The following is a 22,389-nucleotide window of genomic DNA, read 5'->3' as shown; positions in this document are numbered from 1 at the left end:
ATATTTTCTGAGTGGCCGCTAAGTGAACGCAAGAGTCTGACTCCACATTCTCGAGTTTTAAGTCAAACTCGAAACTTTTTAAGTACTCATGTTTTATTTCGGGTTGTTAAGTACCACTGTATCCTCTCCCTTTCTCCACTTCATCCACTCTCTCTCTGTTTGTGTATGTGTAAATGACTCGCTGCACACACACACACTGCCCCTCCCCCTACAACATTATAAAAAAAAAAATATATCATAAAATATTCAGCTATAAATGAGATGTACTGTATTATATATCTTACTTCAGGCCTCAGGTATATAAAGTGTACCTGTCTAGATGTACCTCAGTGAAGGATGTCTTGATACAAATCGGAAAAAAATATACCAGGTTGTTTGATTAAAGTTTTTTCTACTAACCTTTTAACTGTGTTAAAACGTTCAGGTGAGGAATGACTTAGATTTGTGAGGTCATAAATTAAGTGAGGTTATATTATTTTGAAGGGAATGAATAATGGTAGTAAGGAATTAAATATATTTGAATAATCCTAATATTTAGATGCAATGTGATCTCTCTCTCTCTCTCTCTCTCTCTCTCTCTCTCTCTCTCTCTCTCTCTCTCTCTCTCTCTCTCTCTCTCTCTCTCTCCTTTTTTCTCTCTGTCTCTTTCCTTTTCTGTATTTCTTTCTTTCGTTCTCTGTCTCTATCTTCCTGTTCTCTTTCTTTCTTTCGTTCTACACACATAAAACTTAAAAAAACTATTTAATACAACAAATAGATTGAATACTATAAACTGAATATTGACTAGATAATAAATATCAACTACGTAACAGGGAGTTAGTTAATACACTGAGTCACTTTTCGATCAGCTTATTGTTTTTCCATAATTTTACGTATAGTGTCTAAATACTTGGCAGCTGTAGCTCAAACTGTAGTAATTGACAGTGGCGTGATGACAAGCAGGATATATTAAAACAAATAATAATATTCGTCTGTCATTTTTATTATACCGAATCCTCTAAAAAGCTTAAATTTTTAAATGGTAAAATGTTAAATTCTATTTTTTGTTGGACCTGAGCATTAAGGCTTTTTTTTTAATGTATGGATATCATTTGTGAGTTAATGGTATATATATTTAATTATTTCCACTAGTTGGTTTTAATCTACTTTGTAATTTCCTTTTTATGTATTGTTGTTAAGTTTGAATTATTAATTGTAATTTTCTACGTCATGTCCAGTTGGTATAGTGACAGTGACTGGTGAGGGATACCATGTCCAGATTTCTATCTTATTGGTTGAATACGAAGAGAGATTACTTGCATTAGGTTTTGTTACTTTTTTGTTTGTCTGTTACAATTATTTTCATGTTGGGGGATGGCCGTGTGTGTGTGTGTGTTCACTAATATGGCTGCCAATACTCTGTGTGTCCAGTCATTTTTCTCTCGAGAATTTGGTCGTGTTCAGTGATGTCTGTAATAACTTATGCCCCACTGTGTATACAACGTAAACACGACTTAACTTTTCAATCTTATTGCAACAAAAGGTCACATATCGTACACAAAGTGAGGTAGTCAGCCCAGGGTGTCAGTCACGTAGGCTTGACGTCATATATCGCACACAGGGTGAGGTAGTCAGCCCAGGGTGTCAGTCACGTAGGCTTGACGTCACATATCGCACACAGGGTGCGGTAGTCAGCCCAGGGTGTCAGTCACGTGGCCCTGACGTCACATATCGTACACAGGGTGAGGTAGTCAGACAAGGATGCCAGTCACGTGGTCCTGACGTCACATATCGCACACAGGGTGCGGTAGTCAGCCCAGGGTGTCAGTCACGTGGCCCTGACGTCACATATCGTACACAGGGTGAGGTAGTCAGACAAGGATGCCAGCCACGTGGTCCTGACGTCACATATCGTACACAGGGTGAGGTAGTCAGCCCAGGGTGTCAGTCACAGTCACGTGGGCCTGACGTCACATATCGTACACAGGGTGAGGTAGTCAGCCAAGGGTGTCAGCCACGTGGGCTTGACGTCACATATCGCACACAGGGTGAGGTAGTCAGCCCAGGGTGTCAGTCACGTGGGCCTGACGTTACATATCGTACACAGGGTGAGGTAGTCAGCCAAGGGTGTCAGTCACGTGGGCCTGACGTCACATATAAGAACATAGGAACATAAGAATGGAGGAAACTGCAGCGGGCCTATTGGCCCATACTGGGCAGTCCAGTTTACACCCAACCCCAATTGCTCATATAAGCATCCAACCTATGTTTGAAGCTATTCAGCGTATTCGAGTTAATGATGATATTTGGTAACTTGTTCCATTCATCCACTACTCTGTTTCCAAACCAGTGTTTACCGATTTCACGCCTAAATCTAAATTTATCTAATTTAAAACCATTGTTACGAGTTCGCTCCTGGTTGGATAGTATGAGTACCTTTGTAATGTCCCCTTTGTTTAGCCCTGCCTTCCACTTATACACCTCTATCAGGTCGCCCCTCGCTCTACGTCTCTCGAGGGAGTGCAAATTAAGATGCTTTAGCCTGTCTCTATACTCAAGGTTCCTAATGCCCGGGATTAGTCTTGTCATTCTCCTCTGAATTCTTTCCAAGGATTCTATATCCATTCTGTAATACGGTGACCAGAACTGAACTGCGTAGTCCAGGTGTGGTCTCACAAGAGCAAGATACAGTTTTAGGATGACCTCGCTAGTCTTGTAACTAACACTCCTTTGAATGAACCCAAGTACTTTATTAGCCTTGTTACGAGCAAAAACACATTGTTTACTTGGTTTAAGGTTCCTACTAATCATTACTCCTAAATCTCTCTCGCAGTCGGATTTCTCTATGGCATCGTTGTTCATCTGGTATCTGGTTTCCCTGTTTACATCTGCTATACTGAGTACTTTACATTTGTCGACGTTGAATTTCATCTGCCATTTTTAAGACCATTCGAAAAATTTGTTTAGATCTTCCTGTAGTTTTGCAGAGTCCTCGTCAGATTTAATAACACGTCCTATTTTAGTGTCATCAGCAAATTTACTTATGTTGCTGTCTATGCCGATATCTATGTCGTTTATGTATATAATAAATAATAATGGTCCAAGTACTGAGCCTTGGGGAACACCACTTGTGACGTTGCTCTAATGGGACTTAGTGCCGTTAATGCTCACTCGCTGTTTCCTGTCCTGTAACCACGCCCTAATCCATTTAAGGATGTCACCTTTGATGCCATGTGCTTCTACCTTTCTAATTAGTCTTTCGTGGGGGACTCTGTCGAAGGCTTTGCTAAAGTCGAGATATACCACATCATAATTGTGCCCCTCATCCACCGATTCGAAAACTGATGAAAAGAATGTTAATAGATTAGTTAGGCAAGAACGTCCGCTTGTGAAGCCATGCTGGGAATCATTGATCAATGGGTGCTTCTCCAGGTGATTTCGAATAGAGTTTGAGATGATTGCTTCCAGTAATTTGCCTACTATTGATGTTAGACTGATTGGGCGGTAGTTAGAGGATAGTGATCTATCCCCCTTCTTGAAAATCGGTATTACATTCGCTATCCTCCAGGATTCTGGTACTACACCTGTTTTTAAGGACATGTTAAACAACTTTGCTAAGGGCATACTAAGCTCTTCCTTACATTCCTTTAATACTCTGGCAAATATCTCATCGGGACCAGGTGACTTATTAGGCTTTAGTTTGTCTATTTGCTTACTAACAACGTTACTAGTCACTACTATCTCACTTAATTTGTTTTCTTCACTATCTTTGAATAGAGTCGGTGCCTCGGGTATCATGTTTAAATTTTCGGTGGTGAAAACTGTTGAAAAATATTTATTCAAATTATTGCTCATTTCTCTGTCGTTATCAGTGAGCTCGCCGGTGTCTGACAGTATTGGTCAAATCTTTTCTCGTGTTTTAGTTTGATACATTTGGTAGAATCCTTTGGGGTTTGTCTTCGCCTCCCTTGCTATCCTTACCTCATTATTCCTCTTTGCTTTCCTTATCTCGGTTTTAACCCTACTCGCCAATACCCTATAATAGTCCCGGAGGTGAATTTCGCCACGATTTATCCTTCTACCTATAGCCTTCCTTTGGCCAATGATGTTCCTTAAATAATTATTAATCCATTTAGGGTCATTGTTGTCTGATCTGAGTTTTTTGTATGGTATGTTCTGCCTTTGTGCATTAAGTAACTCACTATTTAAATTGTCGTGGAACTCGGCAATCTCAGATCTCGTTATCAGGTGGGTGTCATCTGACAGGTTCACGGCCAAGCGCGACACCCCCTCTCTCAGCTGCCTCTTTAAACTGTCAAAGTTCGCCCTTCTGAAATCTGGTACTTTAGTGGAATTTTCCTTACGTCTGCCCTGAAAATCTAACTGGAATCTAATTTCTTTGTGATCGCTGTTTGCAAATTCGTTCCCTACCTCGACCCTGCTAATGAAGTTTTCTCTGTTTAACAGAACTAAATCGAGTATATTATTACCCCGTGTGGGTTCAGTTATATGTTGACTTAGAAAACAGTCCTGGATAGTCTCGAGAAAATCCTCTGATTCTGAGTTACCTGTAAGGTCAGTCCAATCTATTTCGCCAAGGTTAAAGTCGCCTACTATACAGACTTTGTTGTGTGTGGAAGCCCTGCGCATTTCATCCCAGATAAGTCGCTCTTTGACTCTATCAAGATTGGGAGGTCTATATATTACTCCTGTGATTAATTTTTCTCTACCGTCGATTAATTCTATCCAAATTGTTTCTGTATTCCGCTCAGTTTTTATTTCCTTATTTATTTCACACTTCAGATTATCCCTAACATAGATTGCTACTCCGCTTCCTTTCCTGGTCTGCCTATCGGTATGGAACAGTTTGTAACCCGCAATTTGGCATTCGACTGGTAACTCACGCGTGTCTAGGTTGGCTCCATGTTTCAGTGAATGCAACTATATCGATTATTTCGGTACATACCAAGGCCCTAATATCATCCATTTTGTTTCTCATACTTCTACTGTTTGCGTAGTATACATTTAAGTTAGTCGTGTTCTGAGTCCTCCCGTTACCGCGTTTAGTTTTAAACTCCCTGTCTAATTCAGTTTTGTCATCATTCCTAACACTATTTCCCTGTAAAATTTCACTTTGTTTACCCGCTCCCACTGCAGTCTCCTCCACCCCCGTGCTCATATGTTCTCCTAGCAGTTTAAAGACTTCGATATCTTTTGAACTGCCTCCTCTAGAGCCCCAGCCAGGGTTGCTACTCCATCCCTAGACAGGTGCACCCCATCCCTAGCATAAAGGTCCCTTCTGTCATAGAAGTTGTCCCAGTTGTCAATGAATGGGACTGATATTGACTTGCAATATCTGTCAAGACGGTCGTTGACACCAACCGCCCTTGACAACCATTCACTGCCAACTCTCCTTCTAGGCAGGACACAGCATATGATAGGGATCCCTCCCTTAGTCCTAATACGATCTATAGCTGCCTTGAACTTATCAAGAAGCTCCTCACTCCTACACCGGCCAATATCATTGCCTCCTGCACTGAGGCAGATAATGGGTTTGTTCCCATTACCAGACAAGATATTGTCCATCCTGTCAATTATATCCCCCACCCCAGCTCCTGGCAAACACACCCTCATCCTATTTTTGTTTTTACCACAAAAGGCCCTGTCCATGTACCTTACCTGTGAGTCACCAACAATTAAAGTTTTTATACCTTCCTTGTCATCCCTGTCCCTGACTGTACTAACGTCCAATTCGTCTATCAAGGGACTGAACGAGTTGGTACACTTAGCTGTTGTTGTCGTTGTTGACGTATCCTTGGTGTACTTCTTCACCACCAGCTTGGTCCTCCCACTACTCACAACTTTCCACTCGCTTGAGTTTTCGTCAGACACTGGCTTTACTCGTCCAGCCTCCCCTTTTAACTTCGCCAGCTCTTCTTTTAATTTCAGGTTCTCCAACGTGGCCCTCTCAATTTCTTCATTGGCCTTGGCCAATTTTTCCATGGACCACTCCAGTTTGGTCAACAAACTCTCATACCCAAGACCGCACATAGCACTGGCCATATCTGATAATTATCCCTCCGGAGCTAACCCTGCCGTGACCTTTCCCCTAGTGAGGTCAGAACATCGCACATGTGGTGGGGTAGTCAGCCCCGGGTGTCAGTCACGTGAGCCTGACGTCACATTTCGTAGACAGGGTGAGGTAGTCAGCCCAGGGTGTCAGTCATGTGTGCCTGACGTCACATATCTCACACAGGGTGAGGTAGTCAGCCCAGGGTGTCAGTCACGTGGGCCTGACTTCACATATCGCACCAGGGTGAGGTAGTCAGCCCAGGGTGTCAGTCACGGGGGTATGACGTCACATATCACACAGTTTTATATAAGAAAATATCTTTATATAAACTAAATATTTTCAAGAACCGATTTAGTTTTCAATCCAGGTCGAACACATATCAGTCAAACAATTGTCTCTTCAGAGTTGAATCGAACCCGGAACCGAAGGATTGCTAGTCGAGTGCTATAACCACAGTTACTTAGGACTCGATGGGGGTAAATAATTTGGGTCGAGTGCAGTTTGTTTACAATCTTTATACGAGGTGTTAGCCAACCTGAGGCTGGGTGTTTATATGAATGTATGTATGCATGTATGTATGTATGTATGTATGTTTGTTTGCATGTATGTATGAATGTATGTATTTATAAATGTATGTATGAATGAATGTATGTATGTATGTTTGTATGTATATATTTTAACACTACATGAATATGTATACAAGAATGTTGTACAATGAAAGACAAAAGTCGTGTCGTGAAATTTGGTGAAAACATGTGCCGAAGGGCTAAAACTTTTGGTGTGCTCTGCCATGTGGTAGGGCTCTCATAAAGTTTCACGAGTGATATTTAATCTTCGGACAAAACCGCGACACGACGTTTGTCTTTCATTGTATGTATGACTGATATTATTTACGGTGACTAAAATTAACTAATAATGACTAAATATAATTACTGATAAACTAATGGTGACTCACCCTTCCATAGGAGTGAGATTAAACGTCTCAAGTACACTGGTTGGAGTCCCGGCATGAAACTCAAGGGAACAAGGGCAGCCGTTCACCTCGCTGTCCAAGTCCCCCAGTTCTATAATAACCGACTCGACGAGGTGTGGCTCCATATTCTCCAGTATCCTTGCGTAGCTGTGAGCCTGTGAGAGAGAGAGAGAGAGAGAGAAAATTAGTTTTCGTGTTGCTTTCGGTAAAAAATACTACAATAGCGCATTTTTTTCTCAGCTGAGAAAAGATGCCCCGCCTCCTCCTCAAAATTTACAGCTGATTGGCTGTTGCAAACCTGTCCGATTTTGTCCTAAAGTAACGATGTATTTCTAAATGAGTTTATTCATAATCGTTGGGATGACCGTTTCTGACGAGAAAGATATTTAGCTAAATTGTATAAAGATACATACATTCATTATTTCAAACATAAGCAAGTAGGAAGTTTATCAGAAGTATTATACATGAATTACTGTAACTGTTAAACTCTGGTAGCAAATTCACGCTTTCGAAAGATGCATATATTATATACTTATTTTTACCCACAATAAGGCATACTAAGACAAATTATGTATCAGTGATACTACATTATGCAAAAGCAACATCTTAAAAAATCAGAATCACATTGAAATATTACACAACCGTCAGCAGAGGCGGGAAAAATGACTGCGAACAACTATGATCTAATATATCAGCTATGACCTATTATATCCAGCTATGACCTAATATATCCAACTGTGACCTATTATATCCAACTATGACCTATTATATGCAATTATGATCTAATATATCGAGATGTGACCTATTATTTCCAGCTATGATGTAAGATATCCAGCTGTAACCGATTATATCCAACTGTGACATAGGAAATCCATCTTTAACCTAATATATCCAACTGTGACCTAATATATCCAGCTGTAACCTATTATATCCAACTGTTATCTATTATATCCAGCTATAACCTAATATATCCAGTTGTGACCTATTATATCCAACTAAGACCTATTATATCCATATTTTACCTAATATATCCAACTGTGACTTAATATATCCAGCTGTAACCTAATATATCCAGCTGTAACCTATTATATCCAGATGTGACCTATTATATCCATCTCTAACCTAATATATCCAGCTTTTAACCTATTATATCCATCTACAACCTAATATATCCAGGTGCGACCTAATATATCCAGCTGTGACCTATTATATCCAACTGTGACCTATTATATCCATCTACAACCTAATATATCCAGCTGTGACCTATTATATCCAGCTGTGACCTATTATATCCAACTGTGACCTATTATATCCATCTATAACTTAATGTATCCAACTGTGACCTATTATATCCAACTACAACTTAATATATGCAGCTGTGACCTATTATATCAGTCTATAACCTAATATATGCACCTGTTACCTATTATATACATCAATAACATGCAGCTGTGACCTATTATATCCATCTACAACCTAATATATGCAGCTGTGACCTATTATATCCATCTATAACTTAATGTATCCAGCTGCGACCAATTATATCCATCCATAACATAATATATCCATCTTTGATCTATTATATTCATCTATAACCTAATATATCCAACAGTGACCTTTTATATCCATCTATAACCTAATATATTCATCTATGAACTATTATATCATCTATAACCTAATTTATCCAGCTTTTACCTATTATATCCATCTATAAGCTAATATATCTAGCTGTGTCCTATTATATCCATCTATAACATAATATATCCTGCTTTGACCTATTATATCCATCTATAACATAATATATCCAGCTTTTACCTATTATATTCATCTATAAGTTAATATATCTAGCTGTGACCTAATATATCCATCTATAAGCTAATATATCCAGCTGTGACCTATTATATCCATCTATAAGCTAATATATCCAGCTGTGACCCATTATATCCATCTATAAAATTATATATCCCCAAGACACAAGGAAACAACCCTGCCCTACCGGCCTGAGGAAGTGTGGGTAGTTATCGTTGAGATCATTAATGATGACGTGTACGGTAGCAGGGTCAGCATCGTGACCTTTGCCCCCTTCATCGTTGGCTCGTGGGTAGAGGGTGATGGTGCCACGAATCGCTGCCTCTCTGTCCAGGCACTGTGTGTGTGAGAGAGAGAGAGAGAGAGAGAGAGAGAGTGAGGGGAGGATTGAGAATGAAGGAGAGTGGGGAGCGAGAATGGGAGGAAGGAAGGTGCAGGGTTATGGCGCCCCCTTGTCCATTTTAGTTTAAAAATTTATTTACAAAGCTTGGAGTACAGTTTGCCTATTCTGAGTAGTTCATACAGGTCTTGACACTGAGGGTGGTATCACTTCTCACTGCCATACAGGACAGAGGTTCATACATAAAGGAATAGATCTTATTCAGTAACAATATATATAGATCAATTTCATGTGGGTTGATGTCGCTGTTCACTGTCATGCAGGACAGAGGTTCATACACAAGGAAATGCATCATATTCATTAGCAGTATATATAGGTCAAAGTCATGTTTGTGATGTCACTGTTCACTGCCATGCAAGACAGTGGTTCATATAATTGGACGTCATATTCTAATTGAAGACTAATCAGTGTGGGCTAGCAAATTTTGGATAAACAGCAAGAATGTCCTCAAGCACCCCTGATTCAATGTAGTAATTACAAAGTTCATGATACAATAAGTCAGGTGGCCTGAAGTCTTTGACAGTGTCACATTCAATAATATCGTGTCCAAGTGTATAGTTTAAAGGTTTATCACAAAGTTTACATTCTGAGTGTTCCGGTATGGGTAAAGCGTTACTAACTTGCCAAATGTGTCTATATCCAAGCCTAATTCTGGCCACGACTACATCACATTGTCTGGTTTTCCTTATGCTGGCCATACCGGTACCTCTCGTCACAAAATTTGTCATATTTACTAATGCTACAACTGCCAGGTCTCTCTGCATTTCTCAGTTCTTCTAGATCAGAGTTCATGATTCTGACTTGAATGTTTTTAAGTACAGCATTGGACAGGCCAAGGTCACGGTCAACATTTTCTTTCTTATATGCCTCATTGGCCAGTCTATCAGAACGGTCATGATACCTAATTCCAACATGGGACGGAATCCACACAAATTCGATACGAGAGTTGTTCTCATTGGCAGTTATCATTTTTTTTTTAATATCTCACACAACTTTAGACATAGAACCTGACGGGCTGTTCATTGATTTCAATGCACTTTGAGAGCCACAGAATATCACCCCACCTCCATTTTCTTCAAAGTAGTTTGGGGACCATGGTTCTTCAACACATTGACATAAAACATGGTATTAAGTCTTATTCTCTCAGATAGGGAGGGCAGCCAGAGCTCTTTCCTCATGTTTACAATTCTGGCTGATTTGGGGAAACCTAGAATGATGCACATAGCTTCATATTGCACTACCTCAAGGCTGTTGAGTTGTTTAGGCGGAATAGTCACAAGATGGAGAGCATGATAGTCAACTACAGAACGAATGAGTGAAGATAGAAAGTACGAGCATAGGTGATGGTAATTCCATAGCCCTTGCCAACAAGGGTTCTGAAGGGTTTAATTCTCAGCATTAGTTTGGCACGAAGGTTGCCAACAAAGTTTGCATCATTCACACATTTTCCAAGATATTTATAAGAGCTACATAGATCTAAGGACATGCTGTTAATGTTAAAGTCAAGAGTCAGAGGGTGAGCAGGACGAGGATTGAAGACCCTCATCTTGTCAACAGATATTATGAGACCACATTCCACAGTCTTCTGAGCAAATACATCCAGCAAGGCTTAAAGCCTGAGCTTGGTCTGTGTTCATAATGCAGATATCATCAGTATAGCATATTACAGCCTCGTTTGACTGAACTGGAATGTCAGCAATAAGCTAGTGCATCAGTATATTAAAGAGCATAGGACTTAACACTCCTCCCTGAGGCGTGCCAAGCTCAAATGCTCTCATTCTGGTACTTTTGACTGCCTGAAACAGGATACTGGCATACTTATTGGACAGTTAACCCTTTATCCATGTCAGGAGGTTACCTTGGATGCCCATATTAGGTAGTTCCTCAAGAATAATGTCTCTATTAGCTACATCAAAGGCTGATTTATGGTCTTTGAAGGCTGTTTGTGTCTTATCTTTTGAGTGAACAAGATATTCTGCAAAGCATGTCTGTGTGCTGCGTCCAGGTTTGAACCCATGCAGATTATCCAGGCACTATGAGTGAAAGAGAGAAAGAGAGTAAGTGAGAGGGGGCAGTGACAGTAGAGGGTCAAGGTGCCCAGTATCGTTGCTTCCCTGTCCAGGCACAGTGAGAGTGAGAGCGAGTATTAGTGAGGGGAGGGAGTAAAGGGAGAGGGGAGGATGTGAGATAATAAGTGTTTGAGGGAGAGAGAGAGAGTGCTAAGACACACACACACACACACACACCAATAAAGGAACATTTCCTGTTCTCTCTCAGCGTCGTTTTGTTCACCTTAACAACATTAGAAAAGCGATTTCTACTCTCTGATAGTCTTTGTCCAGGCGAGGAGTTGTCCGTGTATTTGTTGTAGTGTTGTGTGGTAGTGTTGTACGTTTGTTGTAGTATAGTGTGTTTGTGGTAGTGTAGTGTGGCAGTGTTGTGTTTGTTGTAGTGTTGTGTGTTTGTTTTAGTGTTGTGTATCTGTTGAAGTGTTGTGTGTTTGTTGTAGTGCTGTGTGTTTGTTGTAGTGTTGTATGGTAGTGTTGCGTGTTTCTTGTAGAGTTGTGTGGTAGAGTAGTGTGTTTGTTTTAGTGTTGTGTGTATGTTGTAGTGTTACATGTTTGTTGTAGTGTTAGGTGTTTGTTGTAGTGTTGTATGTTTATTGTAGTGTTGTGTGTTTGTTGTCGTGTTCTGTGTTTGCTGTAGTGTTTTGTGTTTGCTGTAGTGTTGTGTGTTTGTTGTAGTATTGTGTGTTTGTGGTAGTATTGTGTGTTTATTGTAGTGTTGTGTGTTGTGTTGTTGTGTGTTTAATGTTGTGTGTTTGTTGTAGTATTGTGTGTTTGTGGTAGTGTTGTGTGTTTGTGGTAGTGATGTGTGTTTGTGGTAGTGTTGTGTGGTTGTGTGAGTGTTGTGTGGTAAGTGTTGTGGGTTTTGTTGTGTGTCTATTGTAGTGTTGTTTTGTTTTGTGGTAGTGTTGTGTGTTTGTGGTAGTGTAGTGTGTTTATGGTTGTGTTGTTTGTTGTGGTAGTGGTGTTGTTTGTTTGTTGTTTGTTTGTGTTGTTGTGTGTTTGTGGAAGTATTGTGTGTTTGTGGTAGTGTTGTGTTTTTGTGGTAGTGTTGTGTGTTTGTGGTAGTATTGTGTGTTTGTGGCAGTGTTGTGTGTTTGTGGCAGTGTTGTGTGTTTGTTGCACTGTTGTTTGTTTGTTGCACTGTTGTGTGTTTGTTGTAGTGTTCTGTGTTTGTGGAAATGTTGTGTGTTTGTGGCAGTGTTGTGTGTTTGTGGTAATGTTGAGTGTTTGCTTTAGCAATGTGTGTTTGTGGTAGTGTTGACTGTTTGCTGTAATGTTGTGTGTTTGTGGTAGTGTTGTGTTTTTGTTGCACTGTTGTGTGTTTGTGGTAGTGTTGTGTGTTTGTTTCAGTGTTGTGTGTTTGTGGTATTGTTGTGTGTTTGTGGCAGTGTTGTGTGTTTGTGGTAGTGGTGTGTGTTTGCTTAGCAGTGTTGTGTGTTTGTGGTAGTTGGTGTGTGTTTTTGTGGTAGTGTTGTGTTTTGTGGTAGTGTTGTGTTTGTGGTAGTGTTGTGTGTTTGTGGTTGTTGTGTTTGTGGTAGTGGTGTGTGTTTGTAGCAGTGTTGTGTGTTTGTGGCAGTGTTGTGTGTTTGTGGTAGTGGTGTGTGTTTGTGGTAGTTGTGTGTTTTTGTGGTAGTGGTGTGTGTTTGTGGTAGTGATGTGTGTTTGTTGTAGTGTTGTGCTTTTGTGGCAGTTTTTATTTATTTATTTGTTTTATTGGGCACTCCCCTTGATCCTTGTGTAAGGTGAAGCGCAGAAGCGTTTATAGTGCCCAACAGGGAAGCATGCTAACTAAGTTCATGCTTGCCTTATGTCTGATGAGTCAAATGCGTAGAAGCCTGAAGAGTCAAGGGCGTAGAAGCCTGAAGAGTCAATAGTTTTATGTCTAAGCAAGTTATTGTAAACTCCAACAACTTGTCCCTGAATGCGAATTCGCAACTTTCGATTTACAGCAGGTATCTACTTTGGTGCTAGGTGAACAGGAACCAGGGCGACTAGGAAGAGTGTTAAAACACCTTCCGCCGGCCCGGGAATTGAACCCGTGACATCTTGCTTGCGAGGCAAGAGCGGTACCGCTCCACCAGCGGCCCCCTTTTGTGGCAGTGGTGTGTGAGTTTGTGGTAGTGATGTGTGCTATTGTGTTTGTGTTTGTGTTTTTATCTGTTGATGTAATGGTGGTTTGTTTGGAAGATAAACACACATTCAGTAGTTCACTTATTAAAGAGATCTGATTTATCCACACCCTTTAGAGTTAGGTTAAGTTAGGTTAGGTTAAGTTGGGTTAGGTTGGGTTAGGTTAGGTTAAATTTAGTTAGGTTAGGTTAGGTTAAATTTAGTTAGATTTAGATTAAATATAGTTAGGTTAGGTTAGGTTGGGTTAGGTTTAAGTTATGGAGGGTTTGGTTAGGTTATATCAACAAAGATATCTGATATACTCACGCCCTTCATAATCAGTTGTCCTGATCGGTCTCCTATACTGAAGTTTCTCAATTCAGCGGGCGACAGGTAGTAGAGGATGTTCTGATTGGCTGTCGACGGGAGATCAGGATCCAGCGCTGACACCTGGGTAGTCAATGGCAGTGATCAGGTGTAGAAATGTAATTAATTCTATGTAAGTACTAGTAATCATCTGATAAGTAGTGATAGAAAGAGATGTTCTGGTTGGCTGTGTGTGTGTGTGTGTGTGTGTGTGTGTGTGCATACATCCATGTGTGTGTGTGTGTGTGTATGTGTGTGTGTGTGTGTGTGTGTGTGTGTGTGTGTGTGTGTACATGCGTGTGTGTGTGTGTGTGTGTGTGTGTGTGTGTGTGTGTGTGTGTGTGTGTGTGTGTGTGTGTGTGTGTGAATATGTGTGTGTTTGTGTCTGTGTGAATATGTGTGTGTGTTTGTGTCTGTGTGAATATGTGTGTGTGTGTATATACGTATATACGTGTATGTGTGTGTGTCAACCAGATATGTAGACAGATATATAAAGAGAAAAAGTGAGAGAGAGAGAGAGAGAGAGAGAGAGAGACTTACCTTGCCCAGCACCACGGAGCAGTCAGTGTTCTCGGTGACGCTGAAGGTGTAGTTACTGTGCTCAAACACGGGTTGGAGGTCGTTCACGTTGGCTACTGCGATGGTGATGTCTGTCTCAGCTGGCTCGTTCCTCCCGTCACTCACACGCACCCTCATCGTGAACTGGGTGGAGAAGAGGTGGTGTAAAGTGAGAGGAGGAGAGAAGGTATAAAGTGGGTGGTGAAGAGGAGTGAAGTGGGTGGAGGAGAGGAGGTATAAAGTGGGTGGAGAAGAGGTGTGAAGTGAGTCGAGGAAAGGAGTTGTAAAGTGGGTGGAGGTTGGAAGTGGGTGAAGGAGAAGCGGTGTGACGTGGGTGGAGGAGAAGAGGTGTAAAGTGGGTGGAGAAGAGGTTTGAAGTGGGTGGAGTAGAATATGTGTAAAGTGGGTGGAGAGAGGAGTAAAGCTGGTGGAGGAGAGGAAAAGAGAAAGTGGGCGGAGGAGAAGAGGTGTAAAGTGGATGGAGGAGGGAAGTGAAGTGGGTGGAGGAAATGAGATGTTAAGTGGGTGGAGGAGAGGAAGTGGGAAATGAGTGGAGGAGAGGAAATGTAAAGTTTGTGGGGGAGAAAAGTCAACTGATTCGAGGAGACAAATTACTAGACTGACAGAGAGACTGACAGGCAAAAAGTGAGCCAAAAGACAAACAAACGGACGGTCGTTCAGCCACACTGTTTACATATCACACGAATAAAAAATTGCCCATCGACTTTCACTGGCCAATGATATACCTAGGACACGAGGATGCTTTCACCTGCTGTTTAAAAAGGTCCTGTGGCTGGTAGGTGGTGAAAGCACCGCGATTTGACCCACCGAAGATGTGAAAGGAGAGTGAGAGAGTAGTTTTGACATGAATCTAATTTTTTTTAAGAGTTATATGGAGATTAGACCGTATGCGTGCAAGAGAGAGAGAGAGAGAGAGAGAGAGAGAGAACACACCCGGCCATCAGCGAGGGAAACAGGGGGTGTTAGCATAAGGTTGATATATTGATTCAGGTGTAATAATGAGGATTAGATACAGGTGTTAACCTCGGGCTGATACTCTGCTCATCACGGCAACAGACGAAGATAGTCACCAAAATGACCAACTTATAACCCAGACTTCGTTCTTACCTTCTGTTAAGTATTGTGTGTGTGTGTGTGTGTGTGTGTGTGTGTGTGTGTTTGTGTGTGTGCTTTACCTTCTTCTGGAAGGGTAATCCTTCTGCAGAGAGAAATCGCATTTATGGAGTTGGCTTTGCCATCGTCAATGCATCCTGTACAGGCTAACTGAAATGCCTGTTGGGATCAAGGAGTGCCTCATGACGCTCCGAGTCCCACTGAATCACTCACGACATACCTTCTTCATCAGTGCATACTCCCCAACACTGAATGCAAAGGACAACATCCAGGAGGACCTTTTACGCCAACCTTGACAGAGTGCCAACCTTTATCCCCAGAGAAGATAAGGTGGTGCTACTAACGGTAACTTCAATGCCAGAGTACAGCAGAGATGCTGACATATGGGAGGAATCATAGGGAGAAATGAACTAGGCAAGTATAATCCCAACGGCCTACTCCTCCTCAGCAAGTGTGCTGCACACAATCTCACTATCACCAATACCTTGTTCAGGCAGGCAGACAAGTTCAAGGGTTCGTGGCAACACCCACGATTCAAACACTAGCATACGTGGTTCAGACCACTATGACACTGATCATCGGCTCGTCAGAGCTAAGCCCTCACTTCACATCGTCCCAAAACGGCGAAGGCAAGAAGCCTCCAAAAGAGGTCTTTAAAACTAAGCATCTTGAGGATCCAGTGGGAGCACATGCTTTCAGAGAGCAGCTCGAACATGGGCTGATAAACGACCAGACAACAAAAACCCCAATTCCAGTGCCGAATGGGGTATCCTCGACAATGTCATGCCTAAAACGTGCAGAGAGACCCTCGGCCAGATCGAAAGAATACACCAGAACTGGTTTGTTGAAAATGACCCTGAAGTCAACATACTCGTCGATGATAAGCGTGCTGCATTAACTGACTGACAGTATAACCCTCAGTCTCGGATAAAAGTTGATACCTTCTGCAAGAAGAAAGCAGTAGCCCAGAGCGAACTTTGCAATCTAAAGAACGACTGGTTTAAAAAATAAAGCATATGAAAAGCAAAAAACTTGCAGATCACCACAAGATGCACGAATATTTCAATTCCACTAAAGCATGTTAAGGGCCAATCACTCATGGAGCAGCCCTCCTCCACTCATCCAACGGTAACTAGTTAATTAAAGACGAAAAAGGCATCCTTCAGTGTTGGAATGAGTATTACCATTCGCTGCTCAACTGAAACACCGATGTGGATGTACTGACTACCCAGTAGGCCCCTTAGCATCGAAAGCTGACTCACCTCAGCTATCCTTCATCCCTGAATGAGGTAACTACTGCCATCAAATTGATGAAAAATAACAAAACCTCAGGGCCTGTTGGAATCCCAGCCGAGGTGTATAGGCTTACCAGCCGTCTCCTCTCCTGGAGAATATATGGGAGAAGGAGGGAATCCCCAAAGCTCTCAAAGACGCCTCCACCGACAATATTTATAAGAACAAGGGCTGTATGTATATTATGTATGTTGTATGTATATTATGTCTGTACTCCATTTACATACATTATTTATTCAGCCTAGCTAGCAGCGTGTGGCAATGTATTTGCCATGTCCCATATGCTTAGATAATGTGCCTGGCGACATATGGAAGCTGCTACATGTATCACTTGCCACATGTACCGTCTTGCTTGTACCTCTGTGCAGATCCAGCAAATAGAACATACAAAGAACTATACAGGTGTTTGTTTTCGCTCCTGTAGTAGAACTGAGTTCCCAGAACATGTACATGGCGCAGTGTTAATTGAATGGATTAGTGCAAGTGCTTTTGTGCAAAGTCTGTGGCAAGACCGGCTCATGGACCCCCCACCCCGGGAATATTGACTGCAAGGCCCTCGACCGGGGTCTCCTTGAACTCTGCAACACACTCAATTACACCGGACGCTCCCCTGCCCAGGTGTTGTATGGACGCCCCCTTCGTTCTTGTGTCCCTGCTCACCCTCAGTCCTTCTCCAAGGAGTGACAGGCCAAGACAGAGGATTGTGAGCGCCGAGCCGCCGAACGTGTTCATGATGTCGTCGCCCGCTACAACGACCACGCCCGTTCTCTCCCCAAGTTGAGTGTCGGCACCCAAGTCCATGTTCAGGACCCGACCTCCATATGCTGGGACAAAGTGGGCGTAGTCATGGGTCTCGGTAAGTCACGGGATTACCAGGTGCGGTTAACCAGTGGTCGTTGTGTGGTGGAGGAACCGCCGTTTTCTCCGCCCGGTAACAACGCCTTCTGCTGACCCCACCACCAGTGTTGAGTCCCATATCCTCCCCAGTGATCAAGTCCCTCGACGCTCAGAACGGATCCAAAGAAAAGTCCGCTCAAGACTTTGCTATGAGCGTATAGAAGGTATATGTATATTATGTATGTACTCCATTTATATACATTATTTATTCAGCCTAGCTAACAGCGTGTGGCAATGTATTTGCCATGTCCCATACGCTTAGATATGTGCCTGGCGACATATGGAAGCTGCTACATGTATCACTTGCCACATGTCGCCTGAGAGGTCAGTTGACCCATAGAGATAGTAGGGAGTACCGTCTTGCTTGTACCTATGTGCAGATCCAGCAAATAGAACCTACAAAGAACTCTACAGGTGTTTGTGTTCACTCTTGTAGTTAGAACTGAGTACCCAGAACATGTACAAGGACCACCAGTCAGACTGTGGCAACTACTGCGGGATCTCGCTGCTGTCAGTAGCTGGTAATATTATCGCCCGAGTCTTCCTAAACAGACTTCTTCCCAAGGCGGAAAGCTTACTCCCAGAATCTCAATGTGCTACCCGCCAGATACATGAAAAGTGCAATTAACTGGATCGTGACCTGTATCTGGCTTTCATCGATCTAACCAAGGCCTTCGACTCGGTAAACAGGGAAGCTCTCTGGCGGACCCTCAGCCATTTTGGCTGCCCACCAGAATTCATCGCCATTGTGAGGCAACTCCACGATGGCATGAACGGCACTGTCCTGCACAATGGCATCTAGTCTGAGTTCTTTTCCATCCAAACGGGGATAAGACAAGGATGTGTACTGACACCAACTCTCTTTTCCATTTTCTTGGCTGGCTTCCTTACTCATGTCAGTGCCAATTTATCCTACGGGGTGACATCCAGTACCGGATGAAGGGTCTTTTCAACATAAGACGACTTCAGGAAGGAACAAAGGTCCCGGCAGCTTCCACAACTGAACTTCAATATGCAAACGACCTCACCAATGTCACTGACACTGAACGCGACGTACAGGTGATCCTGAACACTTATGCAGACTTCGGCCTTGAAGTGAATATACGTAAGATTCAGATTCTCTTTCAACCTGCCCGTGGTTCAGCCACACCTCCATCATGCATCCAGCTTAACGGTACTACCCTCTCTAATGTTACCCACTTTCAGTATCTCGGATCCCACCTGTCCACTACCATGGAAATCGATGAAGAGATCCTACACAGGATGAGATGTGTATCTCAAGCCCTTGGAAGATTCCATACCCATATCTTCAGCTGTAGGGAGCTGAAATTATCTACAAAGTTGCACGTATATCGAGTAGTAATCCTCCCTACCCTGCTATATGGCAGCGAGACATAGGTCAAATAGAGGAGGCAACTCAAGGCACTTGAAAACTTTCACCAACGCAGTCTACGTTCCATCCTCCAAGTTCGCTAGGAAGATAAGAGAACAAATGCCAGTATTATCGCTGACACCAACTGTAGGAGCAGCGAGGTCATGTTACCCCCATGGACGACAGTAGAATGCCAAAGCAGCTACTTTACAGTCACCTAACTAATAGTAAACGTAACGATGGCGGGTAACTGAAAAAAGAATAAGGATAGTCTTAAGACAAATTTGAAAAAGTGCCAAATCGACCTCCTCACCTGGGAGACGATCACTCCGCACTGTAACGCTTGGAGGAGCACCACATAAGGTGTCAGTAGTTTCCAGTTAGTCCGACTGCATAGCGAGGCAAAGAAGTGCCAACACCGGAAAGTGTCTGCCGCCGTTCCTCCGTCACAAGATGTAGCTCTCCACACGCACAACATCTCGGGACGACCCTGCCGGTCCTGTATCGGCCTCTCGAGTCACCTGAGAGCGCTCCAACGAAGGTGACATCCTTAATATCTCACATCATTGTATTATAGCTGGATGATCGTCTTACTCGATTCCGAGTGACAGCAAAGTAGTAGTAGTAGTTGTGTGTGTGTGTGTGTGTGTGTGCATACGTAAACGCAAAAAATTACGTTATCGTGCGTCACATAGAAAGCAACTCAACTCACATTTCTGTCAAAGACGGGATGGTCGTAGTCAAGCAGCTTGTTCACCAACACGTCCCCTATTGAGTCAACCCGGAATTTCTGCTCCTCATTACCTTCCACGATGGCGTAGGTGATGTTGTTAACTGTATGAGAGAGAGAGAGAGAGAGAGAGAGAGATTAATACAATACTTATTACACATATAATGATTTAAACAATTGGGTCAGACTTAACCCTTTAGTTAAGTCATTTTTAACCCCTTGATTTGAAGAGATTACACCCCTTAGTAAGGTTAGATTTAACACTTAAAATTAAGCCAAAATTAACCCTTTAATTTGACGAGATAACACCCCATGGTTAGTTCAGAGATAACCCTTTAGTCACAATCGCTTTAACTCTAATTGAAAGATATTAAGCCCCTTAATGAGCCGTGATCAACCCCTTAAATTGGAATATTTACCTCTTCAATAAGAAAACTTGGCCCCTTTAGGTAAAGATTTGCCCTTTCAAATAGCTTTACATGGGACTTACAGTATTAATATTAACCAGTAAAGGGGTAAATGTAACATAGAGGTTATATTGTGCTGATTAAGGGGTAAATCTGGTGAAGGGTTAAATTGTGCTGATTAAGGGGTAAATCTGGTGAAGGGGTTATTTTTTATTTCGGGTTAAATCTAATAAAGGGGTTACATTATCTTGATTAAGGGGTAAATCTAGTGATGGGTTAAATTGTAATGATTAAGGGGTAAATCTAGTAGAGGTGTTAACTCCTTCAATATTAAGTAGGATAACATATTTCCCTTAAGTATGATAATATTCCCCCAGCAGTAGTAAAATTTTAACATCTCAATAGGATGATTTACCCCTTAGAATACTATAAGCCTCGCATTACGAAGATTTATTACATTTACCCCCAATTACTACACATAACATAATACACTAGAAGGATTTACCCTTTATTACTTTTACCCTCACAAAAGATAATTTACCCCTTAAGTAGGATAACTCACTCTTACATAAGATAATTTACCCCTTACAAAAGATAATTTACCCCTTAAGTAGGATAACTCGCTCTTACATAAGATAATTTATACCTATATAAGATAATTTACCCTTAAGTAGGATAACTCGCTCTTACACAAGATAATTTATACCTATATAAGATAATTTACCCCTTAAGTAGAATAACTCACTCTTACATAAGATAATTTACCCCTTAAGTAGGATAACTCGCTCTTACATAAGATAATTTATACCTATATAAGATAATTTACCCCTTAAGTAGGATAACTCACTCTTACACAAGATAATTTACCCCTTACAAAAGACAATTTACCCCTTAAGTAGGATAACTCGCTCTTACATAAGATAATTTATACCTATATAAGATAATTTACCCCTTAAGTAGGATAACTCGCTCTTACATAAGATAATTTATGCCTACAGTATATAAGATAATTTACCCCTTAAGTAGGATAACTCACTCTTACATAAGATAATTTACCTCTTACAAAAGATAATTTACCCCTTAAATAGGATAACTCGCTCTTACATTAGATAATTTACCCCCTAAGTAGGATAACTCACTCTTACACAAGATAATTTATACCTATATAAGATGATTTACCCCATAAGTAGGATAACTCACTCTTACATAAGATAATTTACCCCTTACAAAAGATAATTTACCCCTTAAATAGGATAACTCGCTCTTACATTAGATAATTTACCCCCTAAGTAGGATAACTCACTCTTAAGAACATAAGAACATAATAATGGAGGAAACTGCAGCGGGCCTATTGGCCCATACTGGGAAGTCCCGTTTACACCCAACCCCTATTGCTCATATAAGCATCCAACCTATGTTTGAAGATATTCAGCGTATTCGAGCATTATGATATTTGGTAACTTGTTCCATTCATCCACTACTCTGTTTCCAAACCAGTGTTTACCTATTTCACGCCTAAATCTAAATTTGTCTAATTTAAAACCATTGTTACGAGTTCGCTCCTGGTTGGATAGTTTGAGTACCTTTGTAATGTCCCCTTTGTTTAGCCCTGACTTCCACTTATACACCTCTATCAGGTCGCCCCTCGCTCTACGTCTCTTACATAAGATAATTTACCCTTACAAAAGATAATTGACCATTTACATATGTGACCCTCGTAACTCACCTACATCCGGGTCATACACCTGGAGTCGTATACCTGTCCGCTCCCCCACCTCCCGGTTCTCAGGTAGCTGGACCTCATAGACCCCAAGAGTTCGCTCCAGCACTGGGGCTACATCGTTCAGGTCCAGGACCGAAATCCAGTAGATGGTCATCCTCTCGTGATCTGTCGGAGGTAGAAGATGGGAAAAAGGGCTTACTGACCAGAGCAAAGGCTGTAGGGGAGTCGTTTAAAACAACAAAGACGTTGAAATTACGTAACACATCAAGGCCTGGTCCGTGATCTTTCAATTAAGGTAAGATTTAATTTTTGATCCCTTGAGAATCCATACTTTGTGATCAAATTTAAGTGAGCCAATTATAGAGGTTTTTATATCAGAAGTTAAGAGGGAAAATTTATCTTAAGACATTTTGATAATCCTTCTTTATGTAGTATCATAACTATGTCAGTTAGATACCTTCTCACTTCTTTGGTTAAGAGAAAAAAAATTCTTATCA

General features: G+C 41.6%; 1 protein-coding gene across 1 annotated transcript in view; it reads right to left on the bottom strand.

Moving 5' to 3' along the window:
- LOC121867239 (neural-cadherin-like) overlaps positions 1–22,057 on the bottom strand; it is a gene marked incomplete at its 5' end in the record, with an annotated part of 59,917 nt that extends 37,860 nt beyond the window's left edge. The window contains 6 exon segments of the mRNA XM_042367091.1: positions 7,008–7,180; positions 9,022–9,171; positions 13,740–13,862; positions 14,319–14,480; positions 19,745–19,866; positions 21,896–22,057. Of these exon segments, the coding sequence (XP_042223025.1) occupies positions 7,008–7,180; positions 9,022–9,171; positions 13,740–13,862; positions 14,319–14,480; positions 19,745–19,866; positions 21,896–22,057 (892 nt within the window).
- Positions 22,058–22,389: the final 332 nt, after the last annotated feature.

This window comes from Homarus americanus, unplaced genomic scaffold, assembly GCF_018991925.1.
Source record: "Homarus americanus isolate GMGI-L3 unplaced genomic scaffold, GMGI_Hamer_2.0 scaffold6317, whole genome shotgun sequence".
Taxonomy (NCBI): Eukaryota; Metazoa; Arthropoda; class Malacostraca; order Decapoda; family Nephropidae; genus Homarus; species Homarus americanus.
Note: the sequence above shows the minus strand (reverse complement) of the source record. Positions and strands in the feature narration are given on the sequence as shown.